The sequence below is a fragment of the Mchenga conophoros genome, linkage group LG6 (assembly GCF_057382185.1).
Source record: "Mchenga conophoros isolate Kocher_MC1m ecotype Shallow Benthic linkage group LG6, M_conophoros_male_GT1.1, whole genome shotgun sequence".
In the NCBI taxonomy this organism is placed as follows: Eukaryota; Metazoa; Chordata; class Actinopteri; order Cichliformes; family Cichlidae; genus Mchenga; species Mchenga conophoros.
The window spans coordinates 13,938,433-13,966,340 of NC_140531.1; the positions used below are offsets into that span (position 1 = coordinate 13,938,433).

At 41.8% G+C, this 27,908-nt stretch overlaps 3 protein-coding genes across 3 annotated transcripts in view; all 3 read right to left on the reverse strand.

The window, feature by feature from the left end:
* Positions 1 to 702: 702 nt before the first annotated feature.
* Positions 703 to 7,873, reverse strand: mief2 (mitochondrial elongation factor 2). The gene is made up of 8 exons (XM_085276323.1): positions 7,727 to 7,873; positions 4,627 to 4,786; positions 3,850 to 4,015; positions 3,662 to 3,753; positions 3,012 to 3,188; positions 2,749 to 2,912; positions 2,425 to 2,577; positions 703 to 2,008 (listed from the first exon to the last, which is right to left on the reverse strand). The coding sequence occupies exons 2-8, from the start codon at positions 4,762 to 4,764 to the stop codon at positions 1,498 to 1,500; spliced, it is 1,401 nt and encodes a 466-aa protein (XP_085132449.1). The 5' UTR covers positions 4,765 to 4,786; positions 7,727 to 7,873; the 3' UTR covers positions 703 to 1,497.
* A 920-nt stretch (positions 7,874 to 8,793) lies between these two features.
* alkbh5 (alkB homolog 5, RNA demethylase) lies at positions 8,794 to 13,170 on the reverse strand. Its single transcript, XM_085276324.1, has 4 exons — positions 11,801 to 13,170; positions 11,622 to 11,702; positions 11,399 to 11,521; positions 8,794 to 10,378 (listed from the first exon to the last, which is right to left on the reverse strand). Exons 1-4 carry the CDS (start codon positions 12,511 to 12,513, stop codon positions 10,222 to 10,224), a joined length of 1,074 nt encoding a protein of 357 aa, XP_085132450.1. The 5' UTR covers positions 12,514 to 13,170; the 3' UTR covers positions 8,794 to 10,221.
* A 329-nt stretch (positions 13,171 to 13,499) lies between these two features.
* The window catches only part of myo15ab (myosin XVAb), a 44,161-nt gene continuing 29,752 nt past the window's right edge, over positions 13,500 to 27,908 (reverse strand). The window contains exons 45-68 of the mRNA XM_085278483.1: positions 27,158 to 27,273; positions 26,995 to 27,054; positions 26,775 to 26,850; positions 26,560 to 26,675; positions 26,335 to 26,453; positions 24,875 to 25,016; positions 24,560 to 24,671; positions 24,397 to 24,471; positions 21,612 to 21,817; positions 21,402 to 21,520; positions 20,689 to 20,758; positions 20,521 to 20,593; positions 20,171 to 20,244; positions 19,965 to 20,047; positions 19,749 to 19,879; positions 19,577 to 19,671; positions 18,561 to 18,638; positions 18,358 to 18,454; positions 17,090 to 17,250; positions 16,870 to 17,003; positions 14,877 to 15,010; positions 14,613 to 14,746; positions 14,343 to 14,483; positions 13,500 to 14,254 (exon numbers count right to left, since the gene is read on the reverse strand). Of these exons, the coding sequence (XP_085134609.1) occupies positions 14,153 to 14,254; positions 14,343 to 14,483; positions 14,613 to 14,746; positions 14,877 to 15,010; positions 16,870 to 17,003; positions 17,090 to 17,250; positions 18,358 to 18,454; positions 18,561 to 18,638; positions 19,577 to 19,671; positions 19,749 to 19,879; positions 19,965 to 20,047; positions 20,171 to 20,244; positions 20,521 to 20,593; positions 20,689 to 20,758; positions 21,402 to 21,520; positions 21,612 to 21,817; positions 24,397 to 24,471; positions 24,560 to 24,671; positions 24,875 to 25,016; positions 26,335 to 26,453; positions 26,560 to 26,675; positions 26,775 to 26,850; positions 26,995 to 27,054; positions 27,158 to 27,273 (2,648 nt within the window). The 3' untranslated portion in view covers positions 13,500 to 14,152. The remainder of the gene's footprint in view (positions 14,255 to 14,342; positions 14,484 to 14,612; positions 14,747 to 14,876; positions 15,011 to 16,869; positions 17,004 to 17,089; positions 17,251 to 18,357; positions 18,455 to 18,560; positions 18,639 to 19,576; positions 19,672 to 19,748; positions 19,880 to 19,964; positions 20,048 to 20,170; positions 20,245 to 20,520; positions 20,594 to 20,688; positions 20,759 to 21,401; positions 21,521 to 21,611; positions 21,818 to 24,396; positions 24,472 to 24,559; positions 24,672 to 24,874; positions 25,017 to 26,334; positions 26,454 to 26,559; positions 26,676 to 26,774; positions 26,851 to 26,994; positions 27,055 to 27,157; positions 27,274 to 27,908) is intronic.

The following is a 27,908-nucleotide window of genomic DNA, read 5'->3' on the forward strand; positions in this document are numbered from 1 at the left end:
AGTGGAAAAGAAAACCTGCCTTTTAAAAGGAAGTTGCAGTTAAAAACACAGCATAGCTTTATGCTGCATAACTAATGGAGAGTTGTTTCTCAATTTTATCAAAAAGACCATATGAACCTGAAATAAGTCTGTAGTTTGAAAGCAAAGTGCTGTGTTGGGGTGATATGGTACTATGAGGTCTTTAAGGCATGATGGGACCTGATTATTTTATATGTGGAAAAGGATGTTCAATTCGTTTCTGGATTTAACAAAGAAACGAATGAAATAAAAGACAGGTTAATACATAAGAGCATGTCAAATTATTTCAAAGGACACCTGTTATGTTTATTTCCAGCTCCATATTTTTATTGTTTTACTGGAGCAGCTTTGCATAACACACAGGTCAAAATGATCTTTATTTAATTTTTTCTGGGCACTGGTCCCACCTCCAAGTTCATCCCTCTTTAGTCCCTTATCCTTTAAATCCACCTTTCTCTTAAACCAACTTTCTTCTGAGGCTGCTCCTCACAAACATAGGGTTTGAACCACAGGTGAGTGGGCTTCAGTGCTCACAGCTCGCTGAATGAATATATTGTAAGAGGCCTAACAAGCAATGGTTTGAGGTACCCCCATGACTCATTTGAAATTCACAATACATGCCACCTTATAGGTTCATAAACGTAAAACACTTTTTAATGTAACAAAGTTACAGGAATCTAAATAAAAGCTTTTCATTTTTATTTGCAGTTTTGCTGTTCACTCACAGAAAAACTATTTCTCTTACGACCATCAAAGCACACAATTAAAATATTCCCACCACATTCACTCTGTATTTTAAAAAAAAAACAAAACTGCATAAAATCATTAGGAAGGTTCAAAGCATAATTTAAAGGGTTATTATACCCAGAAACGACTCACAACAGACAGATGACTAAACAAGACAAAGAAAAATGCTCAGCACTTCAAACCATCATTATATTTAAATGTTCACAATGAGTTAAATAAGCCCAACTCAGATACACTGGATAGTGCAGCAACAGCTGGTGGTTTTCATCATGTTATTATTGATCTGCATAGAAAACATTTCAGTGATCTAAGAAGATGATTCGGGGCACACACCGTTAATCAGAGGATAAAGGAACAAGCCATTCTCCTCTTCTGCTGTTGATATATTGAGCTGTGTAATTGGGAAAGATACCACACAAATCTAAAGGTCTGACACACCATTTCAGACATTCTGACAAATATTTTTTCAACTCTTTGCCTGTCTCTTTTCCTCAGAGTGCCTTGTTTAGCCTGATTGGCAAATCTGCAGCCTCCTTGTAACGTCTCCTCCACCAGCGTAGACATCAAACCATGGTGCCTGCCATTATGCCACAGCAACTGTGCCCTTTTCATTTGTGTCAAATATGGAGGCGCTAGACAAGGAGCCTTGAACCAGACATCACAGATAAGATTATTCCTTTGATCTCTGCATGTCAGAGCTTGAGAGAACTGACATGCTGTGGGTGTGCAGCGTTAAATAAGCAGTATTTCCGGCTCTGACACAGCACAGTAGAACATGAAGCCCATCTGGTCCACCTGGTCCTCTGACAAGCCGCTCAGCAGATTGACGGCTGGTTTAAAGTAACTGTGCAGCGCCCCTTGCTCGAGGTAGCCAATTAGCTCTGTGATACATTGTTGGAATCTTACATCCAAGCTGGTCTCGGACCAGTCGCTCTCGGAGTCGCTAAGGTGCAGGATGAGATTGGCCAGCGGGGTGGCTTTGAGCGGTCGCAGGGCAGGGTTCTGTCTGCACACCGCTTTGAGTATTTTAAGGGTGTGTTTGCGGTAGCCGTTGTCGGCTGCATCAAGCTGAGCCAGACGTTGAGTTTCCCACGGGTAGAGAGAGAGATGCCAGGCGTTCACCCAAGGAGACGTAAACTCTGGCTGGGCGGTCAAAACCACATCGCCCTCGCTCAACAGAGGCAACATAGAGACAAACAAGGGCTGATAGTCGCTCTCTGCTCCTTCGACTGCATTTCCAGGCCTGCAGCATGACAACAGAGGAGTGTCAGTTCAATGCAAACAGACATTTCTGTAGAGTTTATTATTTTCTTAGTTATACCCATCACTCAGTTTGTTAGTATGTTTGTTGGTTAGATTACTCATAAACTCAGGTTTGAATGAAAATTATACTGAGGGTGAAGCTAGGTCTATCTTGCATCAAATATAAATATTTATAAATATTTATACCTTTTGAGCGTATATCACAAACTAATCTGGACTAATACATCTTTCTAGATCCAGAGACTCATTTCAAGAATGGTGTGTGCGCTTTGTCATACAATATCAAACTGTATTAATTAAGTAATGTCAGCAGTGAACTATTAAATACAACATGTTACTATTTAAAAAACAACAACACAATTTTCAACAAATCAGCAGTTAAGCATGGGCACACACCGGATCTCCAATCTCAGGTCAGGTCCTCCTAGTACAGGTCTGACGACACAGTCCAAAGTGCTGCTGATTGACGGCCAGTTCACAGTTTCCATGACAGCCTTACTGAACATGTTCACAACAGCTTCTGCAGACAGATAGCCGCCCACCAAATACCTGCAAGACACAAGTAGAGACCCTTGTTTCATCCATTTAACAGCGTCTCAAAAACCCCCAAATTCTATTAATTTTGCTTCTAAAATGGAAAGTGGAGGCCAATACACTATATTAATATGCTACACATGTGTTTGATTTAATACAGACATAAAAAAAATGTGTGGTGATCACCTGTCCCAGTAGCTGCGTCCTTTGGGAAAATATTCTAGATTGATCCGTCGGACCATCCAGTGCAGAGGATGTGTGAGCAACGTTTCCTCTCCTGGGATGAGACGCCACAGAGAAGACTCCAGCTGTAGAGGCACCAGCAGGCACGCATGGTCTGCACTGACCACCTAAAGACCAGCACATAACAAAACAATTCCAAGATGTTGCTAGACAAAATCAGAGGCTCGTTTCCCCATCAGCGGGAAATATATTTCTGTTGTGTATACCTGCAAATCATCCAGCAGAGAACCGCCGAGTGTCATATCACCCAGAGGCATGTCTGGGTGACGGCTGTGCAGAAAACCTTGGATCTCAGTGCAGATGTCCAGAGCCACAGACTGAGCCCTCTGCACCTCCTGGGGAGAGAGCGCCGCCCTTGTGTGGTAGTACTGCTGCAGACGCTCCTGAACAGTTCACATAATTTAAAATCAGTTTTAATACTCCCTACTTTGTTCTAACACATCTATTGCTATTTATAGTCATCATGCAAGGAAACTCCCAAAGTTCATACTGCAACTCTTGATTTGACCATTTAAAAGCACTGCTAACATTTACTGAAGAAATTATTATCTTATACTAATTTCTCTGCTTATGTGGATGTTATGCACAATACCTCAGAGCAATGTCATGCTTGTCTGACTTCTTCTGTATCTTCTGCTTGCCCAGCACACACTGTTTTTTGAATTGGCAGGGCTCTTGGGGCTCTGTCAGCCTAATAGTGCATAATAAATATGTATCCCCTAAGCACTGCACTTAACAAAACATGCTGGACGCGCATACATAAATGAGCCAACAGCAGCAGAGGAACTACAGAGCAGTTGCTGAGACTTCATATTCTCTCTCTTCAAGGGCTCAGAGGTGAAGTGTCAGAGTGTACCTGCAAAGTCAGGGCGCACAGCTGGAGCCTCTTGGACTTTGACTCCGGTTTAGTCTGCACGTCCAGCATCTGAGGCTGCTGGCAGAGATCAGCTGAGTGAAAAGAGAACAGCTGTGATATAATAACAGAAGGTGTCACGCAGGATACGTTCTGTGTATTTGTGTGCCCACTTTCAGTCGCTCAAATACCTTTCTGCTGTTTGGTTGCCTTGGTGACATGCTTCATCACCACACCCTCTATGCCCTTCCTGATGAGTGTTGGGGAAGCAGAGACCAAACTCAACTCCTCCCAGCTCTCAGCCATCTTCTGCTCCACCTTTTCGTCATCTGCTGCGCGGCCTGCGCGCTCTATCAGCTGAATGAAAACACTCATTGTCACAGACGTGCAGCCATGAGTACACTCCACAAATACAATTACATACACCATCACAACCCACAGGCAAATAAACGTTGATAGACAGAACCATCCTCAGGACCTGTGCAGTCCAAAGTGCATGTAAGATTTTTTTTTTTTTTTAAATGGTTTAGCATAGATGAGGGTGAAAGAATCATAAGAGATTATAATATTTAACACTGACGTAAAAACAGCAAAGAAAATGGGGAGAGATGCCATAAGGCATGATTTTTAGATCCATGTGTAATAGTGCAAAATTCAGATTTTGCACTATTACTTTTACTTGTTTCATCCCTTTTGCAACACAGTTAAAGTACATTAAGTAAAAGTACTCATTGTGCATAATGATCTTTTTCAGAATCACATACATTATATTATATTATTAGATCAGAATTTAAAATTATTGTTACTGGCAGCTACAAGAGTGATGTATAAAGGCGAGAAAAGGCAAAAATGATGAACAAATGATGAGGAATCTGTCATTCATCCCTTTAGATACACAATATTTCCATACTCACTGGGCTTGGGAAAGATGTTGTGATGTGGTACTAACAAACTCAAAAAGCACTCACCCGTTTCACTGCCAGTGTAGCGATCCCCAGCAGAGCCGCACCTCCAACTCCCAGAACCAGCCGGGCATTAGACAGCAGAAAGTCAATCACTACAGCGATGCCTTCCTCTCCTCGCCTCCGACTGCTCTGGAAGTTCATCTTCTCCTTTTTCGTGGTCAGCCTTTGGAAAAGGAGACGGCATGCATTTGGAAGAGCAGAAGGCAACACAAGATATGACTGACTGTCAGATGGAAAACAACATTTTGGGGGTTTCTCTTCGTTTAGAAATAATTGTATGCAACAGCACTCTAAAGTGTTGAAGTCTGAATAATTCATGAAAGTGGAATAGTGTGCACAGCAACATTTCTATTTAATATGATGAATAACTTCACACACATCGAGCAGAGTATTCTTCAAAGATGTGTGGACACATTAAAGAAATAAACTGAAGCTTTTATACCTTGAATGAAGGGCTTGGTTCTTAATCTTTCAGCACTCTTTATGTCAATACTTCTACGAGCCACAGAGTATTTCTTAGAATGACAAAACCTGCTCTCATCTTTCTTAAAGCAGCATCCCTTCCCAGTTAAAGAATAACTAAACATGTCAGAAAGTGCTGGCAGAAACAGTGTTACATAAACAAACATGGCTATTATTGTTAGCGGGAATCCTGACAGCTCAGTTTTGACATGCTTCAGAATTGTCACTGAGTTAATAGTGATGTAGTTACATGAAGAGAGCTTCACAGACTGGTGTAGCTGACTACACCATTCAGGGCTCTGCTCACTGCTTTAGTATCAGGAACTAAATATGTCTGCAACGGTTGCCTTGAATATGGTGCAACTAAGGTCATATTTTAGACCTGAAACAGCCACAATAAAGGTTCTGTTTAAAAAAAAAAGTAAGGATCAATGTCTGACATGCATTCGCCTAACTGGGCTTGATACAACGATATTCCTTTCTTTTTTCTTTCATAGCTAGGTGTTATAGAAAGGCAAGCTAATTTAAAGCAGACTTTTGTGTCATGGTCTTTTTCCACAGGTGTAATCAATCCCATTAATTGCGCTCCTAAGCTCATTACAGTACACCAGCCCTTACTGATGACACCTGGGATTTTCCTGTTGTGACACATCAGTCTGTTGGTAAAACATCCCTCCCACTATGAGGTCTATGATCCAGTGCACTGCAAAACTTCAGTTAAGGAGCTTGTTTAAGCTGATTGTAAGCTTCTATAACTGAACATGACAGTGATAGAAATGTATTTTTAGTTTGTACAAAGCCGAAAGTTTGTTGAGCTTATCGCGTTTAGCTCCAGATGCCTGATATCCACAAATAGCTATAAGATATTACTCAAAACCATTTCAAACAACTCTGTGTCCTCGCTCCCTGCAAGAGGCACAGGGTCCCAAAACCAAAGGAGCGCTCTATTTATAGACCCGGTGCATCCCTGAGTCATCTAGTTACAGCACATACAGCATGGAGGTGTCACTTTGACTATCAGAACAGAGGTCACTGTTCTGTTACCATCAGGTCAATACTTACATCAATATCCTGATTGCTGTCACAATAGTGCTTAATTATACCACCGCATTCAAACTGCTAATTTAAGCGTGAAAAAATATTATTTTTTATATATATATATATATATATTACAGACACATTAGCACCACCATCAGCAGCAGCAGGATATCCTACTAGACTTCAACTGACAGAGGACAGGCAGCGCTTCGTCTTTGCCGACATTCAAAAACAAAAACAAACTCTACATTTAATAGCTGTGAGTGTGTGTGAATGGGAGGTTGTAAAGTTTTATTTTTGCCATTTTCACTTTAAAGCACTGCAAACCTGCACAGATTCTTAGGTTTTTATCTTAATATATATAAACCTGCCATTGCCATTATATATGACACTAACAAAGACATTATACAAATAAAATGCAATTTTCTTCTTTTCCATCTGTGTGATAGATTACTGGCCAAATACTAAACATATCACATGGCAAATGTAGAAAGGGCAAAGTTAGACTTCTCCCACAGGATTAAAGGATTTGCAGTTTATCCTGCTGACTGGACTGCCAGTATGTTCACCGTAAGAGTACTGTGGAAAAGTTTCTAATGTTAATTGACTTCATAATAAGAGTAGTAAACTGAAAAGAAAAAATCTTGGTGTGCTGATCTTTTGCCCTTAAAACAAGCCTTCAAGATATTTGGCATTTTGGAGAATTCTTCTGAATGTTTAATTTCTCTCAGAGTCAACTGTCTTTACATGAATCCAAGATGCTCTGATTCTGCTGCTTGCTAAAGAGAGTTCTTTGCCTGTTTTCATGTGATATCACGATGCAGAACAGTGCAATGCGTTCTCAGCATTTCACTGACAATGTGTTTGGACCAAATTAGTCAAGTTTGCAGAATGTGGCTCCAGACTTTGAGGAACCTTAACCATGCTTAAGGTTTGATTAACCCCCTGTTTAGTCCGTTTCTTTTATCTGTCTCTTGGTGCTTTTGAGAAAGAGTGTGGAAAGCAGGTCATGACAGAAGCATATGGTGTTGTTTCAACTTTTCTTACTCCTCTTTAACTCTCCTCTTCAGAAACAACTTTTAGAGTCTGCTAATCACTCACCTAGTTTTATCTGTTTTGTTATCTTGTTTCTGTTTTTACCTCCAAATAATATTATATTATTGCGGTTACTGCTTTAGTCATGCTCTGGGTTATATCCAAACGAACTAATTGCTTGCATAACTGGTCCTTTAACAGCCTCCAAATACATTGCTGAGGCATTTTTCCAAAGGGAGACTTGGAAATTTAAGAGAGGAGACTTCAATTAAGTGTTTCTGTGAAACATCTGGAATCACTCAAACTTTTGAAGGTCTCACTACTAACGAGTTGTGACAGTATTTTAGCGCCGACCTCCCCTCTCATCTCTAGCCTTACAAAAACAGTCGAAAAATACGTCGACGGAAACGAGTAACATACTGACAGACAGTAAAGTTACACAGCTGTCCGAATAACAACGCAGACAAAAACAAAGCGTTTCTCATTGTTAGCAGCTAGCCAGCTGGTTAGCCTTGTTAGCAGTCCATTATATAAGTTATCTCTCCACCCTCCTGATAAATATGCTTACCACTCAGTGCGAAGAAAATGTGATATTCAGGTTCAGAACCATTGGAGTTTGACAGAACACGTCTTTTGATGCTTTTTTGGCAAATAAAAAAAGACTGTCGTTTGCTGCCATAAGTATGCCATAAACAGTAGCTAACAGCTGGTGGCTTCTTCGTCTTTTTTTAAAATTTCGGATGATAATCATCGTTAAAGGTGCATTAGCGCCCCCTGGTGACGCTCTGGCACAACAGACCTTCAATAACTGTCCGGCTCTCTTCTGTACAGTTGTTCTAACTAATCGGGTTATTTCTATACATTTATCTGAATTTCCAAAAATAATGTAACAAATACATATATACACACATACATATATATATGTGGGCAGCTTTTTTCCTTTTTGTGGTTCTCCCTTTAAGTTAAATCATCACTTAATAATTAACTATTCCAAAGCTATAAGATGAGATTTCAGTGAAGATGAAAGTTCTCTCCTACTCAAAGTGGCTGACAAGAAAGAAGGTTTTTAGGCTTTTCAGCAAGCCTTCACTGAAGTTAAATTTCATCAGTTCAACATAGTGTAAAAACATAAACAGCTCATTTGGATCAGATGTTAAATTCAGCAGCAGTTTGTAGAGGAAACTTTAGATGAATACCCTGACTTAGTTCATGAGGTGGAGCTTGTGAGGAAACTGCTTACGTCAGCTTTCTGCTTTGAAATGATAAAATGGGAGTACTCTAGATTGAAGTTTCCAGAAGAAATTGTATTTCTGATACCACAGACCAGACCATTAAAAAAAAAAGTTCATAACTGCATTTGTTTAGCAGTTTGCAGTGGCTGGAAAGTTTGCAGTAAATTGTAGTGCTATATGTTTCAGCTTCTCGATCATGGCTAAAGCACTTCTGGATGGATGCAAACTGCATTTCGTTGCCCTGTACCTGTGCAATGACAATAAAGTTGAATTCTATTCTATTCTTACTGATATTAGATATAAAATAAGATTTCTCAATAGATCATTTAATCTCAAATTCTGCACTTAAAATGTAACAAATACATATTTGTCAGTATGGCAGGCAGAATAAATAGACTCGGGAGAGGCAAATTCAGCTTTATTTCATTTAGCGAGGACCTTTGTCAGTCAAAACAAATGACAACTAAAAACCCATGAAACCATTTTATGCTCCTTCACTGTCCACACAATCATTTCAACTTTAGCCGAGCTACACAGAGCCATGAACACCCCACGTCCTGTTTTTAGAAAGCAATTTCTCCTCTGAACCAAGGTTATTTTTGCTCATATGTAACTCCATACTAAGCAGTCATCTAATGAGTACCTCTGCCAAACATGGTTGACTGGAAGCAAGCAACAAATTTATGTTTACACAGCAAACCGCAAGGAAATTGTTTCTGCTCAGACCCAAACTAAACAGGACTTAATGGAGGTCATTCTGCTCAAATTAAAGTTCTGACTGACCCCAATTTCACCTTATTTAAAAGAAAAAAAATTTAGATCTAGCACAGGACAGCAACAATGTCAGAATGAAACAGGAGTGTAAAACAAGACCTGAGTTTTTCCATTGCTCCTGAAATGGTGCATCACTCCAGCTGACAGACCAGCAACAGAAGCCATGCGGCCGAGTTGAATCGTAAAACAGAAATCCGGTTTCACGTCTGCTGCAACTTAAAACTGCAAAATGGAGGCTAAAGTGAACTGAGTGAAGTTACAGGTCAGAAACGTAGGTGCTAAAACTCAAACGCTCCATAAAAGTCCTCCAATCAAACACTATATAAACATATTGTACATTATAACAAGTTAGATTACAGCCCAGGGTTTCCTTTTTACAAGTCCATACTCCTTTCAGCTCTCAAGGTCTGTACATCTTGGTTACAAAAAAAAAACAAAACATGCCAGTTTTAGGTATCTATGAACATACAAACAAAAAGTTTCATTTAACTGAACAGTTTATCAACAGAGCCTAACTGTAGTGAATAACTCCAAGTGCTGTAATAAGTAGCAGAGATGTAAGCTTTGTCTGCCAAAAACTAATCCACTCAAATCAAAAAGCAACAGTACGATAACTGCCCTCCCTGTGCCAAACAAACAAAAGGAGCAAGTTTGAATGAACAAATAATATAATACTGAAATATAATAATCAGCCATAACATTAAAACCACCTGCTCAAAACGGTGCAGGCCGCACTCAGTGTTGCCAAAACAGATTTGACCTATCATGCCATAGGGGTAGGGGTGTCTCTGATGGCGCTGTGATGCTAGCAGCAGATTCTTTGGCTGCCTGTGTGTCCTGCTAAGATGTTTTCCTCATTGCTGTTTGTCCTGCTGTGCTCCAGTGTTTAGCTGGCCAGAGTAACTTTGACATGAACGCCAGGGCCCCGAGGATTCAAACGACGCTGTTCTGTAATGAGATCATCCTGTTCACCTGTCAGTAGTTTTCATGTTGTGGCTGATGGGCTTACATTAAAAAAAAACAACAACAACCAGATATTCACATGTGAAAGGAGTCCTCAGTGGCGCCTCATTTTGACTTTGCGCCCTGAACTCTCCTGCTCTTTGTCGTAGTCTTGGCCGCGTCTCCTGTAGTTCTCTGAGGTGATGCTGTGACGATGACGGGACAGTGAAGGACGTCTGTTCTCCTCTTTATCCATCTCCAGAACCCTCGGCCTGGTGGAGTCACATTTGGGTCATTCATCACAAACCCTTTCATCGCACAGAGTTATCTTACTAACACACCTCACGTTTATTCTTGCAGATTCACCACCTCTGAGCCATGACAAAATATTACAGCTTAGAGCTCTGCTTAAGTGCTGCCCAGTTTTCCACGTGAGTAGCGAGACCAGAGGCTAGTATCGTCCCTGACCTCAGTGGAAGACGCTTTTCTGTCACAGCAACTTAAAAACCAAGATATGACACCCTCTATATCTTTTCTACATGTTTAAACTTGAACAGACTGTATGATGAATACCACTCACTGGTGTTTACACACATCATCTTGACCCAACATGGGATCACCTACTCCGCTCCGCAGCCTGTCATCCTGACAGGAATCTTTTTTTTTCCTTTGGCAGAAATAGGTAAATGTTTTTGTTTGTACACATCACACTTTCCACACATCTAATTATGCTGGCAAAAACAAGCATTGCTTGTACTGTCATGTCAACAAACTTAGCCTTACAATATCTTTGGCCAAGGCTTTCTGCCTCATTTATTGATTGAGAAAGCGTTTGTTGTGCTGTTTGCCTGAGAATTAATTAGAGCCACTTAAAGAAGTACTCACACCGATGCCAACTGTGCATTTCATAAAAGACTCATTAATAGCCCTAGTTACTGTGACTTGAGGGGCAGACAATCTGCTTGAGACTAGCAGCCTCATTTTCAGGGGGCAGCTGTGAATTTCTAAACACCGGCTTTGTTAGAATGAATTAACGTTACATAAATACTGAGAGTGGCACCACTTGTCCAGACACTTATCAATGTTTCAGTTTAGAGGAGACTGGAATCAGTATGAATTTAATGCCAAACTCTGGTACCCCTTCCTAGCACTCACTGATTGCAGCCTCTATGTTTTCCAATTACATTTTGACCAGTTTCTCATCAGATGAAATACTTGTGCGCTGTCTGACTTTTCTCAGTTTAGTTTGTACCATGAAGACCTCTGGTGTGTTAGCACGTGCGGGTGGATACCTGTGAGCAGCATCAGGGTCTGCTTTGCGATGAGAACGTTTGGCTTTCAGGCGACCTGGTTTCTGTGCCAAAGAAGCTCTTAACGAGCTGTCAGAGCCCAGTCGAGGAGCGTCAGGTCTAGTCCTGCCAAAAAGAAGAAGAAGCAGAATAAGAAAGACTGGGGTTGAGAGAGAGGTTTAAATTAGGATTGTCAATTTTTCAAAATCACAGTGTGTTGACTCACTTTCTGAGGATGATTACTGCACGCCTTTCTTTTATGTCCTGTGGTCGGATGCAGTGGGTAATGTCATCTGCTGCATAGCCACTGAGAGAGGGGAAAAGAGGCTTTTAGTGACTGCTCTCTGCAGCCCGTGGGAACTACACAAAAACACAAAACATGACAGCAAACACAGCTATACTCACCTAAGCACGGTGACACTTCCTCTTCTCACAGGCAAGACAAACACGGGCTCAGACACCCGAATCGGTTTGAACTGGAAGCGGCAGCCGAAGCAGAGAGCGCTGTCACTGAAGAAGGACACGGACACGATGGGCCGGTCAAAGATGTGCAAAGGATCCACGTGTGACACGATGCAGCCACCTGGCTGATAGTCATTGATGACTGCACTGTTAACAAACCCCTCTGGGACGACTCCGTTTGTCACCAGCCGATTGATCACCAGCTCGTGCACCCAACTCGGGATCTCGTCCACTTCTCCTTTGCGGTACAGCCGCTCCTGACCCGGACCACGCTTCTCCAGCTGGGCTCCATACGTGTAGCCCTCCCCGAAGAAGTACTTATTCCGAAGGGGCGCTCTATCCACGGTGTGCTCGCGGTAATGTCCGGCCTCTGCCTGTGCAACCACCTCGTCGATCTTCTTCTCGATGAGGGCGCACTCCTCCGGCGTGAAGATGGTCTTCTGCTGGATGCTGCTCCTCACCCGGCGGGCCTCCTGCTCCCGGAGGTCCGTGCTGTCATCGCTGTGCTCGTACTCGTCGTCATCGGATTCCCGGTGCTTGCGTTTTCGGTGTTTCCCGTTGCTCGTTTCGTCCACGCACTTGTTTTCGTAGTCGTCTCTGTGCGGAGTCATGGATTTGAGCTTCTCCCTCAGGTCGGAGTATCCACTGGCTGCCATATCAGCCAAAACAAGATGACCGGCGTGCTGCGACGAGGGCTGCTAGCTAACAGATAGCACGCATCAGCGCTGCATTTCAGCAACAATTACTCGGGGTCTTGTTAGCGTGAGCGGACTAGACGTCTAACAGATGAATATCACTTGCTTTAAAGGGTCCAGTTACTTTCTCGCAGCGCATAAAGTAGCTAACATTAGCTAAGCTGGTGGGCCACTCCGCGTCTGCATTGAAGTAACGATGTGGTGTGGCAGTTGACAGTCTGGAGATGACCTTACCGGACTCTCTCAGGAAAACAGAGCCGTGGCAAATGCAGCACGCTCGGCCAGCAGAAACGCGAAAAAATATTATCTGAGCGGCCTGGCTACCAGCTAGCGAGCAAGCTAGTAAGTTAGTTAGCTCCACTAGCCTGGCTGGGTCTGTCCGTCGCCGCCTGGAAAAACAGACAAACCACGCAGCAACATTTCACATGTCGCCGTTAAACTCCAGACCTCAGAGCTCCGCAGACGAGTCAGGTTTTAACTCCAATAGCCTGGGAAACGCATTGCTATATGCGCACGAATCTTGACCTCCTCTTAGTTTACACCAGCACAAACCGTCTCCAAGAAAAAGGCTGAAAATAAACTCGTGTAACCTGCCAGAAGTCTGCGCATGCTCGGTGACGATTTGACAGTGTGGGGCGGGGCTAAATCCATTTTGGGAACCCCGAGGACACATTTTAGTCCTCTGCTGCTAATTCTGTCCCACTTACCTCTTATTTACCTCCACTGAGTCCACACTTTACATCCAGATAGCTCTGTTTTTTTTTATTAATTCCGCTGGTTCTCAGTTTATATAGCAGATATACAAAGAAAGAAAACTGTGCGACTAAAAAATAGTTTTTAAAGTTTTATGCAAACTTTTTATTTCATTACATATCACGAAGAAGAATAAAAGAGTGAATATAGTGGAATAAAAAAAAGTGTTGTTATACAGTAAAAATAACTACTTACCGGCCGCTATAGAGTTTGGAAGCAAGCAGTATTCGGCTTAACTCTCGCACACTGAAACAATGTATATTTTTAATATTATGTGTGTAAACAATGAAGTCAGTAAATACCTGATTAGGAGAAAGGTTGCTGATTAAATATTTCACTTTTTCCCCAGCAGTGTATAGTTATGCACGTAATATAATAATCACTGAAGAAGTTCACAATTGTTTTTAAAAACCCTGATTTATTGTGATTTATATATAATGTTTCTTGTTTTGATTTTTTTTTAACAAAATGGGCATTATCAAGGGCTGAATATAACAATAAAGAGTACAGTCAACTGTACTTATAAAAAAATATAAAACATGTAGCCTATCAGTTATAAAACTTTGTGAAGACACGACACCGGCCCTGCAAAGCCTCCCCACATTTCATTTACAGCTTCTGTACACATAAAACAGTTAAGTGCAATTATTAATGAGTCACACAGATAGAAAAACAGGAAATTCGTCCAGTATTGAGATCCATTCTTGTTCTGCACTCATAGAAAGTGACCTCACATTTGTGTGTGCGAGATACATATAGCAAACACCTTAAGCTGAGAAGAGGTAGGCTATTTATGAAGGTCTCATGTACATTAGCGAGAGCATGTGCACTCGTGAAAGTTTGTGCGTTACAGCATGGTGATTTCGCTGGGTGGCAGAGTGAGCCTCTTCTCCCGCACTGACATCATGTTTTCCACCTGCATGGCGACGACTCGACACAGTTCCAGGCCCTGAGGATGAAGAAAGAGTGGATCAGAGCCCGAAAGCTGACTGGCTAAAGATGATCAAGATTCTTTAGATGTGTGGTTTGCATAATACCTGCTCCAGCTGTAGCTGAATGACACGTTGTGCATTCATATCCCCTAAGGTGAGGTCTACATAAGGGTAACTGGTCCCAGCAGTGGGTCTCTGGGTGCGGGTGGACTGTATATCCGCCAGGGGGACCAGTGCCATCATCTCCTGCATGACAGAGACTAAACTTTTACAGCTGTCTGCTGAAATTACAGCTCTGCATATGAGTTCATCTTCTCGTCACGATGCGCTGAGTCATAAGCCGACCAAAGGTGTGTGTGTGTGCGCGCTCCTTACATGGGTATTTTTGTGGAGGAAGTGGAGACCGTGTTGATTGACAGCAACGATACTGGGAGCGTAAAAGGTGGTGGAGCTGCTGCTGTGGATGTAGAAGAACGAAGAGCCGAACATGGGGAATGCACTGACCAGGCCTGAAAGCGCACAAGAAAAATTTGAGTAAATTTTCAATCTTGGGGTGAAGCAGTTGAGTTTTAGTTTAACACATTACTGTAGACCACCAGGTGTTCCTGCAGCGCTTCTTAATGTCCACAGCAATCTTACCCAGAAACTGTGCTCGGGCCTGGTGCGGGTTCAGTGCCTGTACTTGCTGCATATGCTGTGTCGCCATGGTAACCCACTGCTGGGGTGGCTGCTTTTTGAAGAGAGGTGTGGCGATGTACTCCGATAATTCGTGTCTGCAGGAGAGGGAGAACAGAAACAGAGTATCAGATAAACAGCAGTCTGTTTCACTCTGTGATTTCCCACATTTCTCCAGAAGAGTTTTACAACTCAGTGAGCTGCTCTTCTCCGCTTTAGGCTGTGTGTGTGTGTCTGTGTGTGTCTGTGTGTGTGTCTGTGTATGGGGGAGGAAGGATCGAGGATAACAGCGGTTAGAGCAAGAAGTCATATAAGAGTTTTTACAGTTGAGAAAGTAGAAAAGCAGTCATGCCTTTTAAACACAATAACTGGTGACTGCACCACAGTCTGTGCCTGCATTTACTAAACTGCTGCAAGTCGAGTCAGAATCCTCCACTTAAACATTAACATTATACAAGATTTTACTCTGTTTTCTTTTATGCAGGCCATTTTATGAGGTCTTTACTCTTAATTTTTCAGCTTGACACTAAATTCTCGTTCCTTTATTTCACACTTTAATTGCTGTAATTTCTCACCACTAAAATGAGCATTAATACTACATTATAGATATAAAAGACCACAACAAATTTGGTCATTGTAGGGTGTATTACCAAAGTTTTTGATGGGAACAGAATTATTTCATTTTAAAGTCTAACCCATCCAGAAATCCTGGGGAAAGTGTTCATTCAACGTTCAAATATCAAGAATAACTTAGTTAACAAGTTATAATATTTAAAGGCAAAAACAAAACCGAAGTTAGACAAACATAAAGAATGTATAGAAACATGCTGACACTGTTTTTACATCATGAATGACTTCCATCTACAGTCACTGAACACTTAGGTACATCTTATTAATACCAGGCTGGATCTCTTTTGCCTTCAGGACTGCCTTCATTGTTTGTGGCAAAGATCCAACAAGCTGCTGGAACCATTCCACAAAGATTTTGGTTCATATTAACATGACAGTATCAAAGAGGTGCTGCACATTTGTCAGCTGCAAATACAATATGAGAATTTCTCAATCTACCACATCCCAAAGGTGTACAGTGAACTCATTGTCATGTTCATGAAACCAGTTTACGATGTTCTGAGCTTTTAGGCATGGTGCGTTATCCTGCTGGAAGCAGCCATCAGAAGATGGGTACACTGTGGCCATAAAGGGATAGACGCGATCAGGAATAACATTCAGGTGGGCTGGGATGCTTGAAGAAAATAAGCCATTACACCTGCAGGATAAATTGTTGACAGGATGGATCCATACTTGTACAAAGTGTATGCCAAATTCTGAATGTTATAACAGAAATCAGGTTTTACCAGACCAGATTTTGCCGATAATGGGCAAATTGTGCAAAAAAAATGTAGTTTCCTGTTCTTAGCTAACAAGAGTGCCACCCAGTGTTGTCATCTGCTGCCTGGAGCTTCTCTGTTTCAAGGTTCAGTGTGCTATGCATTCAGAGATGCTCTTCTCAGAACAGAACAGTCTGGCCAATCTGAACCAGAACTGTTGCTCGCAGAATATTTTCTCTTCTGTAGACCATTCTCTGAAAACGCTAGAGATCAGCAGATTAGCAGTTTCTGAAATACTCAGTTTAGCTCATCGGGCATGAACAACCATGCCACATTCAGTCATTTAAATTAACTTTCTTCAACCATGTTTATCTGCCTAAATGCACAGAGTTGGAGCTAATTGCTAGTTGCTAATATTTTCTTTTAATTGGGATTTGTTTGACATCAGGATTGTTAAAGTACAATAAGTTTGTGTTTTCAGGACAATGATTATCACTAAAGTAAATTGTTCAGAACAAAGTAAGTATGTAAAATTAAGTAAAATTGAACTCCAGGTTAAATTTAAAGTCCTCTTTGGGGCTCATTAGAATTAAACTATAACCACTTTCTCAGTGCTGCTGTTTCCTCACATGCTGGGAATGAAGATGTTGTCTTTGGCTCGGTGCTGCAAAGCTGCCAGTTTGGAGATCTGGTGAAACTGTTGATCGCTCACTTTTCCATGTGGAAGAACATTCAGCAGACCCTTACAGTAGTCTGGAAGGATCTAAATAATCACAAAAACAGGGTTATGCACACATGCATACACACAGGTAAACAGCAGCTACCGAGTATGTGCGGCAAATGTTGTACCTGGTTATAGTGCATGGCCACACAGAGCTCATTGTCAAACTTGAGCGGCTGAGTCCAGACGACTCGCCTGAACCAGAAGCTGTAGCCGGTGTCGACTAACTCGGCCTCTGTCGCCACATCCAGGATGTACTCATGCTTGTTCAAAGGACGCACATTCTGACCTGAACATGCAAATATGCAAAGTTTTTACACAGTGGACGTGCATATTTTCACACTGGCCACTGCTCAGCCCCCAAAAAGGAGTTAAAACTATTGATACTCGTGTTCTGAAATGTGCTGTGCAGCCCCATGCTGCGTGACCTGCTGTGCTTCGGAAAAGCGCAGGAGTCAGAGCAGCTGCCAGCTGTTATCATGTGGAGATATTTAATGCTCAGGGAAGAAAAAAGACAACAATGGTGTTTGTGTATAAAGTATATGTACTGTGAGAGCATTTCAAGGGGCTTAAACATTAAATTATTGATAAAGCAGAAGGAAACGAGCCATAGGGCCGTTCTTCATCACTTGTGTTTTTAAATACACACAAAAAAATGTTTACTTTTAGAGGTACAGTCATGTGAAAGAAGGTGCCCCTTCCTCAAATGATAAGGTTTTACAGATCACGACATAAAAATAAAAAATATAACATATTACACTTTGGCTAATTTACCTGCCTTCTCTGGCAGACCAGTCTTCCTGAGTTAAAATCCTGAGCATACTCGTTAATAAACCTTTTGAAATTGCAAAGCTGTCGGTCTCCAGGTTGTGTTTGAGTCCAGGAAACTGAGTTTCCTTGATTGGCTATGGCACTGCGTTGAATGTTTTCCACTTGTGAATAATCTTTCTCACTGTTGAATGGTGGATGTCAAATAGTTTGGAAATTTAAGCCCTTCCAGAGTTAACTCACACCAAAATGCTGCAGATGAGCAACCTGCCGAAACTTCTGCTTTAATCAAGTGGATCTGATTAGCAGCAGCTGGCTGCTTCTTACCCCGTTAAGTCAGATAGAAACCATGACAGTTGTAATAAATTTTTCCGCACACTGCTTCTGCATTTTAGTGTAATTTTGGGTAAATTAAAAATGCAATACGTCGTGTGTTATGTTCACTGCGGGCTGTATTTACCTCATTTTAAGACCTGCAAAGGATTAGATGATGAGTTTTACCATTCCCTGACTTTCTCTTACAGCTAAACCTCAGAGAGCAACTAACAGAGATTCTCAAAGAGCATAAATACAAAGTTTAATATGTATGTGTTTGTATGTGTTTGAGACAAGCTGCCCATGAGCATACCTCTATTGGTCACTAAAAATATGGCATATTCTTCCATAGCCTCCAGCTTGTGCAGACCCATCTCATAACACAGCTCCTCGATCACCTCCAGGGCAACCTAAAAAAACCAAAACCCAAACACAACAGTGTCAGTGCAGACACATGGATGCACTCGCTCTCATGATGCACACCAGTGATGGTGAAAGTGGCAGCTGAGCACTTACAGAGCAAGTTTTGATTTTCACATGACGTTCGATACCCCCGGGGAAGAGGAACAGCTGACGTTTTGAACTCCGTCCCGCCTGAGGAGGCACGAACACATACACATGTAATACACTGCTAGAGATTAAACTACACACACTGTATAAGTGGGGCTATTTCACAAGATCCTACACCCAATGAAACCTGTTTTTTTTTTAAATTAACAGCATGTTTTTCTCTCATTAGGCTCTCCTGTTTGTAGCATTCAGCCCCCCAAGCCTGCTGGTTCCTCAATAAATCTTTTAAAGTGGCTTCCAAGTTGCATCCTTTAGTTATTTGCTAAAAAAGCTGGACGCTGCACTTTTTGCCAAGTATTGCTGAAACAGGAGAAAATTGTGCATTTGTTGGGAATTAGTCTCACACTAGAATCCCCAGAAGCGTGTCAGCCACTGCAACACTGTGGCTTTCTGATGTGTAATAGATTTTGGACAACAATCGAGTTCCCTGGCAAAGAGGGAGGGGAGAAAAAAAGCTTTGATTATTCAGACAATGCCTGCTGGTGGGATCCGACCATTGCTTGGTTTGGTCTTTCATTCAATTTGTTGCCTATTACAATAAAATAGAATATAACTTTTCATCTTTCAAAAGCCAATTCAGTTCAGCCAGCTACCTCATTAACTTACTGCTTACATCAATAACAGTACTGTAACATAACATAATAGGAGTAAACTTCATTCTAATTCAAGGCAGACTGGGTTTGGAAATTGTGTCTGTCCTTGTTCAGTTTGTAACAAAAAAAATATAGTGAACAAAGAGTGTACACACCCACAGAGGTGCAACGAAACAATGCAGACAGGAGCACAGCACTACTGAAGCGCTGGGGTAGCTTCAGCTTTGAATGCTCCCTAAACCTGACACCATTATTTTAGTACAATTTACAGCAAATAGTTTTGCTTTTTATTCATTTTATGCACAAATCAGCAAACGTGATAAACTGTGAGTGGAAACTTCGGGACATAAATTAAAGAGAGACACTGACCATCATAGCCTTCAGCTCCATGCTGTTGGGTGGAACAATGCGGCCGCCAAACTGGAACGTCTTCTTCAGATTCTGCTCGCACGCTTTAGCTATGCCTGCCAATTTTATAGGCAACGTTACACATTTACACTCACGGGACAGTAAAAGCTGTGTGTTTGTGCGCGCTCGTTACCCTGATACTGCACTCCTGCGCTGCGAGAGGCCTGCTGCAGGTATTTGAGGAGGAAGGGCTTGAGGACTTCAGAGCAGCAGTGGAAAGCAGTCAGGATGTACAGCAGCCGCCAGCCTCGCTGGCAACTGTCGCTGTGGAGCACAGGAGTGCACGCTCGGAATCACAGGCTCAGTGATGAAAGAGGCTTGTACCGTGTGTGTCGGTGTGCGGACTTACGGTTTGGAGCTGGTGTTAGTGGTAAGCTGTTTGAGGAGCTGGCAGTAAGCCTCATCCCTCATCAAGGAGAACTCTCTTATGAGCTGAGCGGTGGATGGACGCACACACATACACACAAAAATACATAGAACAGCATAAAAAGATTAGCCAGCTGTCAAAGAGAAAACAGCAGAGTAGACAAGGCGAAAAATGATCTGTATGTTTACCTTGAGGAAAGTGCTGACCACTTCCTGTTCTGTTAGCCCCCTTAATGGAGAGTCGCCCATGAAACGCATCATGGCTACATAAAATACATAACCAGGACACACACGCACACCAACATTTAAACCTGAACTTCAGATGGTCAAATCACATAATGAAAAATTCCCCTCAAATCCTTTTTACGGGGAAAAAGCAGGAACCTCAGCTCTTGCTTTGCCGAGATGAACAGATATGCAGTAGATGGCACAGGATATGAGAACATCTCCTCTGAACAGAAGATCACTTGAAGCCCGGGTTGTAAAAAAAATCAGAAAATTATTAATGTAACTGAAGACGACAGAAGGTGAGAACTTACACAGGAAGAGATCGGCTGCCACTCTGTTCATGGCCGGGTCTGTGAACTCTATCAGAGATTCAGTCAGAGGCGTCTGCAAAGGTGAACACAGTACAAGAAAAGTTACGCGAACGACGCGGTGCGGCCGTAGTGTTACGACAGCAAAACTGAGAGCAAAGAAGAAGGCACCTTGGAAAACTTGATCATTTCAATGGGCTCCCGGCAGTCTCTGTTCTTGCTTTTGCTCTTCAGGGAAGCTCTGTGAACACAGTCAGTCATGCCTCATGTTGCCTTTTAGTTCCAATAAAACAGCATTTATTTGAATTGCCTGAAAATTAGCAACCTTCAAATATGTATCTAAACAAGAGTACGCAAGCACTTTTGACACAACTGATTTCAGTGTACCTATGATGCAGATTAGTACCTCTCAGTGTTACATCATTTTAATATTCTATCATTGGAGCAGGACTTAGCATCGTAAATTGTATTTCAATGCAGAACTTGTGAACACAGGAGCGCCTAGCTCCTAAATGATTTTCAAAGTAACTCAAGTATTTTTGATTACTTTCGATGCCCCTTTCTGATGCTCCTTCTCGGGCCGTACCTCCTCATTTCACTCTTTTATCTTTGCCTAGTGAAATTTCTAACAGCAACAGGTTCGCTGTTCCTGCTGCTCAGCAGCTGCATCCACTTGAAGACTGTGCACTAAAATTAAGGAGACATTCTGTTGCTTCTAATGTTCTCACTCAGTGATAATTTTACATGAAAATACAGTGTTATTGTTAGGAAGTCTGGTGGCTTTGTCTATTCCCTGCTGATTACTAAGAACAAAAGATAACTAACACATCTTTTTCCTGTTCTGCTGTTAGAGCACGGTAAACTCATTCTGTGTTTTCCCTCACCCTTTCCCGCTGGGCGCCTGTCTGAAGTACTTCTTGGCAAACTCCAGCATGTCATATTTCGTGTCCTGCAGGGCGCTTTCATCCAGATCTCCATCAGCAAAGCCATCAACAGAGACCTTCTGAAAGGCAAAGAGTGACAGTGAAAAACAACCTGAATTCAGTTTGACAGAAAAACAAGCAATCTGTATGCGTGTGTGAGTGTCTGTGAACCTCAATTGTTTGATCTATCTCATGCGCGGCCATGGTGGATGCTACGGCGACAGCGACAGCTGATGACACAGCGAACTGTCCTGCTCCACCTCGAGGCTCCGACTTTCGGTCCAGTGGAAGTGACAGGAAGTCAGGAGGAGCGACGGGATGGACGCACTCGGCGGGGAATGCGCCGGAGCGGCCGAACACGGCGCCAAACTTCCAGCCTGATGCGCAGACAGAGCAGAGGGGTAACAAGGTGCAGGTGATGCAGGGCAAACAGCTGATTGTTCACTGTGCCTAAACAAGCTTTTGCTTTACTGCAAATCCTGATCGCTATCGGCCTTTCCTCTACCAGCAGGTCAGCTTTTCAATTAAAGTGGTCGGATCTTTATCTGCAGGCTTTGCATTCATTTACAAGATGTGATCCCCCTCCCACCTCTCTGCTGCCACACTGATAACCTGGCACAAAAGGCAGTCTCCTCTATAATTGTAGAGACATAAGGCTAACTTATCTGATATGGGGCAACCTCCAACCCTGATCCCAAACATGACATGGTGCTGCAGCAATCCTCGAAGCTAAGCGAGTGATGAAATTAATGCTGCAATATTCAATAGTTTAACCTGTCAGCTGGCTCATAGTTTCCAGAGACGCCGTTTGTTTTTTTCTTTTTCAGACTTATGTGAAAACTGGTTCAGTTTTCTGAGGAGAAGAAGCAAAGTTAGAAGCATGCAGTTGTCATTTGTCAAACCAAGATTCATCCATCAGACTACCAGATAGAGAAATAAAATTAATCAATCCACAGAATATGTTTTGACTGCTCTAGAGTCCTGAGACACTTCATCTGACAGCTGGCATTTTGCTCAGTGATGTAAAGCTTGCATGCAGCTGGACAGCCATGGAAACCTATGCCACAGTTTCCATGGCTCCATAAATACAGATTTCGTATTTATGATAATGCCAGAGGAGGTTTGGAGCTCAACCCATCAACCTGCTCTGTAAGTTTACACCAAGTTTCTGTGGTTCCTAAATGCTTCCACTTTGCAACAGTACATGTTGCAGTTGATTGGGAAATATCTATGAGTGAAGAAATGTCACCAACTGACTTGTAGCAAAGCTACCATCCTATGACAGCTCCACACCCAAATTTAGGAAACCCTTTAGAACAGGAGTGTCAAACTTAAGACCCGGAGGAAGAAATCAACAAGGACTCCAATCTCGCCCACCTGATGGCTTTGGAAATGTGAAGGAGGGTTTAAATTGTGTACTTTAAAATACAGCATTCCACTGTTAAAGACCTCCCTGTGGCCATTCTTACTACACCAAAGTAATTATGTAAAAGATAAACAAAAAAATGAGAGAAAACCCATTTTTTCCACTATCTACAATAGAAATCTCAGTCTGATTTTTGCAATAGACCAACAGTAAGATAAAAAGAAACAGAATTTCCTGTGAATTAATGAAAAAAATTTTGTAATTACAGGTCAGTCTGGGGATTATCGTGCTGACAGATGTCTTTTATTTACTTAATTTCTTTATCATGCAGGAAAGAAATGAGTTGAACTGTTGAACTTTCCTTCTTTTTTTGCTTATATTACGATATTTGACAGATTTAATGTGCAGTTAAACTTCTTTACAGTGACAAAAAGGGAGGTTTACTCTTAGATGAAAGTAAGCAGTATGTGGCCTATTACATAAAATGAGTTGGACATCCCTTCTGTAGACTGACCCATTCTTTCACATATTTTTGTATGGCCAGACTGCATAGCTAGGTGCATGATTTTATACTCCTGTGGCAATATGACTGAAAAAAACCTGAATTGTTAATCTTCCAATTTTGATATAGTGCTCAAAAACAATGTTGCTTTCCTTTCTAAAAATAAATAAAACTGTTTTAGCTTTTCATGTGGCTATAAGGTCAAGTTTAACATCCTCAAGCAGTAAACAGGGCCGGGGACCAACTCAAAGAGAAGTGACAGAAGTAACTGGATAAGAAAACCGTTGTGTCTCAACTTTGGAGATCATCTTGTTTCAGGCAGAAGTAAAAGAAACGTCGGCTTATAGGGACCAGCACTTTGCCACAAGGTCAGCAGTAAGTCCCTTTTTGTGTTTCATAAGAACACACGCAATGAATCTTAAAAAAGAAAAAACAAACACACATTTCAGGCACGTAGTTGATGAAAAATGTTTTATGCAGCCCATACATCAACTTAACATTAAAGGTTAATTTATGTAAAAATATAGCTTTTTATGCTACCATTTAAAGACTGTGGTTGAATGAGAGCGGTCTCAATGGCGCAGGCAGAATTCACATGAATAAAACATGAGCATGGAGTGCTATATGAGCAATTTATAAGTTCTGAATTTAAGACCCCGAAAAACAAAACCAATACGTCAGATTAAATTAGAAATATATGCGCAAACTTCTGCTGTAGTTTGTCTTATCCACTGACTGCTTGACGTGACATTTGTGATCCCATTTCATCTTTTATGTCCTCAAGAAAACACATAAATCAATAGTTTTGGAACTGCATTGCAGTCATCCATCTGGAAAATAATTTTCTGATACAATATTGTATTTAAAGAGTGCCGCAGGCGCCGTCAACACGACTGCAGCTATTCTTCCCTGGCTTTAAAAATACCCTCACATCCCCAGGGTACACAGCGCAGCATAGGTTAGTAAATCCTTTAAAACCGTCATTTTGAATTGTCGCTTTGTTTATATTTGGGCCTCGTCCAACATCTGGGAACTCTGTGCAAAACTGATTGTTTTTTGTTATTAAAATAACAGGATTTCATAAATACCAAAGTCCTGAGTGTCTCTTTTGAGCTCCTCCAAAAACACAACCTTCTTCCTCACCACGCAGCCATAGCTGTACCCTGGAGAATGAGCAAAGGCAAATATGAGCTCATGAGTCTGCCGCAGATTCACACAGAATACAGCGTGACTTCCACACCAGTGCCTCACCTTTCTCCAGCCCATCCATAACCTGGAGCCTGATGATGTCACCTTTATGGAAACTGAGCATCGAGCGTTCATCTGTAACAAAGTTACGCTCTGCAATCACGTAGTCTGAGTCCTTGAGGGGGAAAAGGGGAAAAACACAGAAAAAAGAGCTTATTTTTGGTTTTTCTTTCTTTTTTTTTAAACAGCTCAAATACCTGCGTATGTTTTATATGTGTAATTGTTGTTTATCTTTGTGTATCTGGACGTTGGTATAACCTACTTAAGCTGAATGTTTCAGGTGAATTGTGTGTGTGTGTGTGTGTGTGTGCTTTGTACCTTTTTGATCTCATTGATGAACATGTCTATGAGGTGTTTGACTTGTGGTGCCTTGGTTGAGAACAGTATGAGCTTCTCATTGGTCAGATTGAACTCCAGCATGTTCTCAGATGGGATGGTCACAAACAGGATGTCGGCATAGCTGGAAAAAAAGCGGAGTAAATATTTTAACAACAAACAACAAAAACAAAACAAAATAAAACACACTATCAGACAACAGATTGGTGAGAGCTTGGAGATACAGAACTGTCTAAAAGTCTCGAGGCAACCGTCATTTCTTCTCAATTTTTTTAGGTGGTCTGGTTCTCCAGGCTTTCTGAAGACCATTCAAAGTTTTCCTTTGAACATTGGCTGGTTTTTCCCCTCATTTTCAGTCCTTTTCAGAGGAATGTTTTTTTGCGGCCTGATATATAAAGACATAATTGATTTCTTCAGTTTCATATACAAAAAAAGAAGCCAAAGAATAAAAGAAGTGTCAGGTAAGAAACTATCGATAGCAGAAAGTCATGTCCTAATAAATAGGAAAAACTATTCACTGACAATGGAAATGGTGACAGTGGAAAGAAGAAGCCATGAAGGAAAACAGGGAGAAAAGGCTGAGGCATGGACTGAAAATCAGCAGCAGCAGCAACAGGTCTAATGGAGTCCATCCATTCTCTTCCGCTTACCCTTGTTAGGGTTGCAGGGCTGCTGGAGCCTATCCCAGCTAACTTAGGGCAAGAGGCAGGGTACACCCTGGACAGGTCACCAGTCTGTCGCAGTGCTAACACACAGAGACAGACAACCATTCACACTCACATTCACAACTATGCAGTTTAGAGTTACTAATTAACCTAACCCCAGTAACTGCATATCTTTGGACTGCAGGAGGAAGCAAGAGTACCGGGACTCTGGGAGAACCCACACAAACACAGAGGGAACATGCAAACTCCACAAAGAGCCCTCTTGCTGTGAGGCAACAGTGCTAATTCGTTTGAGATGGGTTAGCACCAAATTTGAAAGTTTTTGGTCATCAGTATGTATAGAGGAGATCAAATGAGAGGTACAACAGTGAGTGCCTACAGCCATCTGTAAAGTAAAGGCATAACTGGACAGAAAAGTGAAAAACTATCAGTCACGGATTGGCTTCCCCAAGGCCCAGACCTCAACAGACCTCTTTTAAGCAGTGTGGGATCATATCAGCAGAGAACAGAAGGCAACCAACATCCTAAGAAGAGCTCTGAATGTCCTTCAAGGAGCCTGGAGAACTATTCCTGAATACTTCTTAAAGACAAGATGAGAAAGGTTTCCTAAGAGAGTTCAGGCTGTGTTAACAACTAAAGGTGTTCACACCAAATACTGACTGTCAAGTTTGTTAGAATTGTGCAAATGTTGCTTGTTGCATTATGTGCTGTATTTCCGTGTATGTTTGGTGTATTTGTCTGTGACATAAATCTACACAGAGACAAACAAGCACATACGTGTACGGTCTTAGGACTCGGAAGTAGTCTGGAGCTGTAGCACTGCTTTTTACAGTCTTTAGCAGTTTGATTCCACTGTGGGACACTGACAATACCTGCACCCCCGTTCCTACACTACCCTGCAGAAATGTAGACAGGAAAAAATATAAAAAAGTGTTATTAAAAATGAAAATTCCCCACCGACTCAGAAATCATACTGCCCTAAGGATTCACCGCCAGGCTCACCGAGGCTGGGAAGAGTCGGGAGAAGTATATTTCCCAGGTTTCCCTGGCTGCTGTGACAACAGTTTTCTTTACGTGCTCCTCCACTGGATCCATATTCTGTCTGACGCTGTGCTTAGCTGCCATTTGCACAAAAAGACACACACAAACTCATGAATGTCAAAGAGATTCAAGCATACGATCTTAAAAAATGTCTCCCGGAAGAACAGACAGACTACCAAAAAGAGCTTTCATTTTCTGCCTTTCATCCCGGGTGACGCGAACACACGCCTCTGACAAGGTGTCATTTACTATCTGGAGGACAGAGGAGAGCAGAGAAGAGGAATTGTTAGAAATTATTAAGACGAATCTTTCTATGATCTTTGCGTTATTAGTTAAACTTATTGAGCTCAAATGGGTTGGAAATTTAAAAAAGAAAGAAAAGAAAAGAAAAGTTACCTGTTTGAAAATTAGATCCAGCACCAGGGGACTGTTGAAGCTGTCTTTGGGATAAAATACCTGTGAAGGAAAGGAAATGCGGTAGGAAACGTGGTTTAATAGTGAGGAGATACAGGTCAGAATAAGTGGAATTTTTAGGATTTATATTTGTATATGTGCTCACTTCCTTCCTCAGATACAGCCTCCAGGGAACATTGGTGTAGGTGTAGTGCTCTTCATTGGTCCTCTGATGAAGCTGCGTCTGGATAGTTTGTGTCTCTACTGGAAGTTCTCGAGAGACTGCATAAAACAGGTCAGATTATGTCTGTGTTACCTCCAGTCAACACTCTTATTTATACATGAGGATAGAGATGAGACTGTGCTCAGGCAAACCTGTGCTTTAAGCTACGCAAAGAAACTTTGCATTTCACTGCCCTCCTTTCCCTGACGTCCAGAGTAATTTATTATAGTTATCTATTTTGACGTTACAAAATGCAAGCATGACACAAAAGAAAGCAGTTTAACAACTGCTTGCAATGTTAAGACACCTTAAAATCTAAAAGATCATGTGTGGATCACAGAAACACAGAGTGAGGCAAGCAAATGATCTGACAGGACTATTTATACACATTGGGCTAACTGGGAACAAGGAATAGGAGGGGAAACCAGACAAGGGTGTTTATGCTCCCCATTTCTGTTTAGCACCCTAACCTGTGCTAGTTAGCACTCCACAGTATAGGGGAGGCTAATGTGAAGGCATTGAAGTGAATCTTTATGTCTGCTATTAGTTCACTACAGAAAATAGGGAAAACTCATTCCAACATTTTGTAAACCTTTTGTTTTTAACAGAAAGTCAAACGTTTCTAATAGTTCAGAATCTATGTGCCGTCAGGGTCATGTGGGGTCTCACTGCTGGCTTGCTGTGACAGTCCCAT

Bases quoted from the DNA above. Each gene is read 5' to 3' on its own strand.
- mief2 (XM_085276323.1), bottom strand. From the start codon at position 4,764: ATGAACTTCCAGAGCAGTCGGAGGCGAGGAGAGGAAGGCATCGCTGTA. The intron at 3,754-3,849 runs GTATTTGAGCGA...CTTTTCACTCAG, and splicing joins GGCAACCAAACAGCAGAAAG to CTGATCTCTGCCAGCAGCCT. The intron at 2,913-3,011 runs GTATACACAACA...GCTGGTCTTTAG, and splicing joins CTCTGCTGGATGATTTGCAG to GTGGTCAGTGCAGACCATGC.
- alkbh5 (XM_085276324.1), bottom strand. From the start codon at position 12,513: ATGGCAGCCAGTGGATACTCCGACCTGAGGGAGAAGCTCAAATCCATG. The intron at 11,703-11,800 runs GTGAGTATAGCT...CCCCTCTCTCAG, and splicing joins GGAAGTGTCACCGTGCTTAG to TGGCTATGCAGCAGATGACA. The intron at 11,522-11,621 runs GTGAGTCAACAC...TCTTTTTGGCAG, and splicing joins GCAGTAATCATCCTCAGAAA to GACTAGACCTGACGCTCCTC.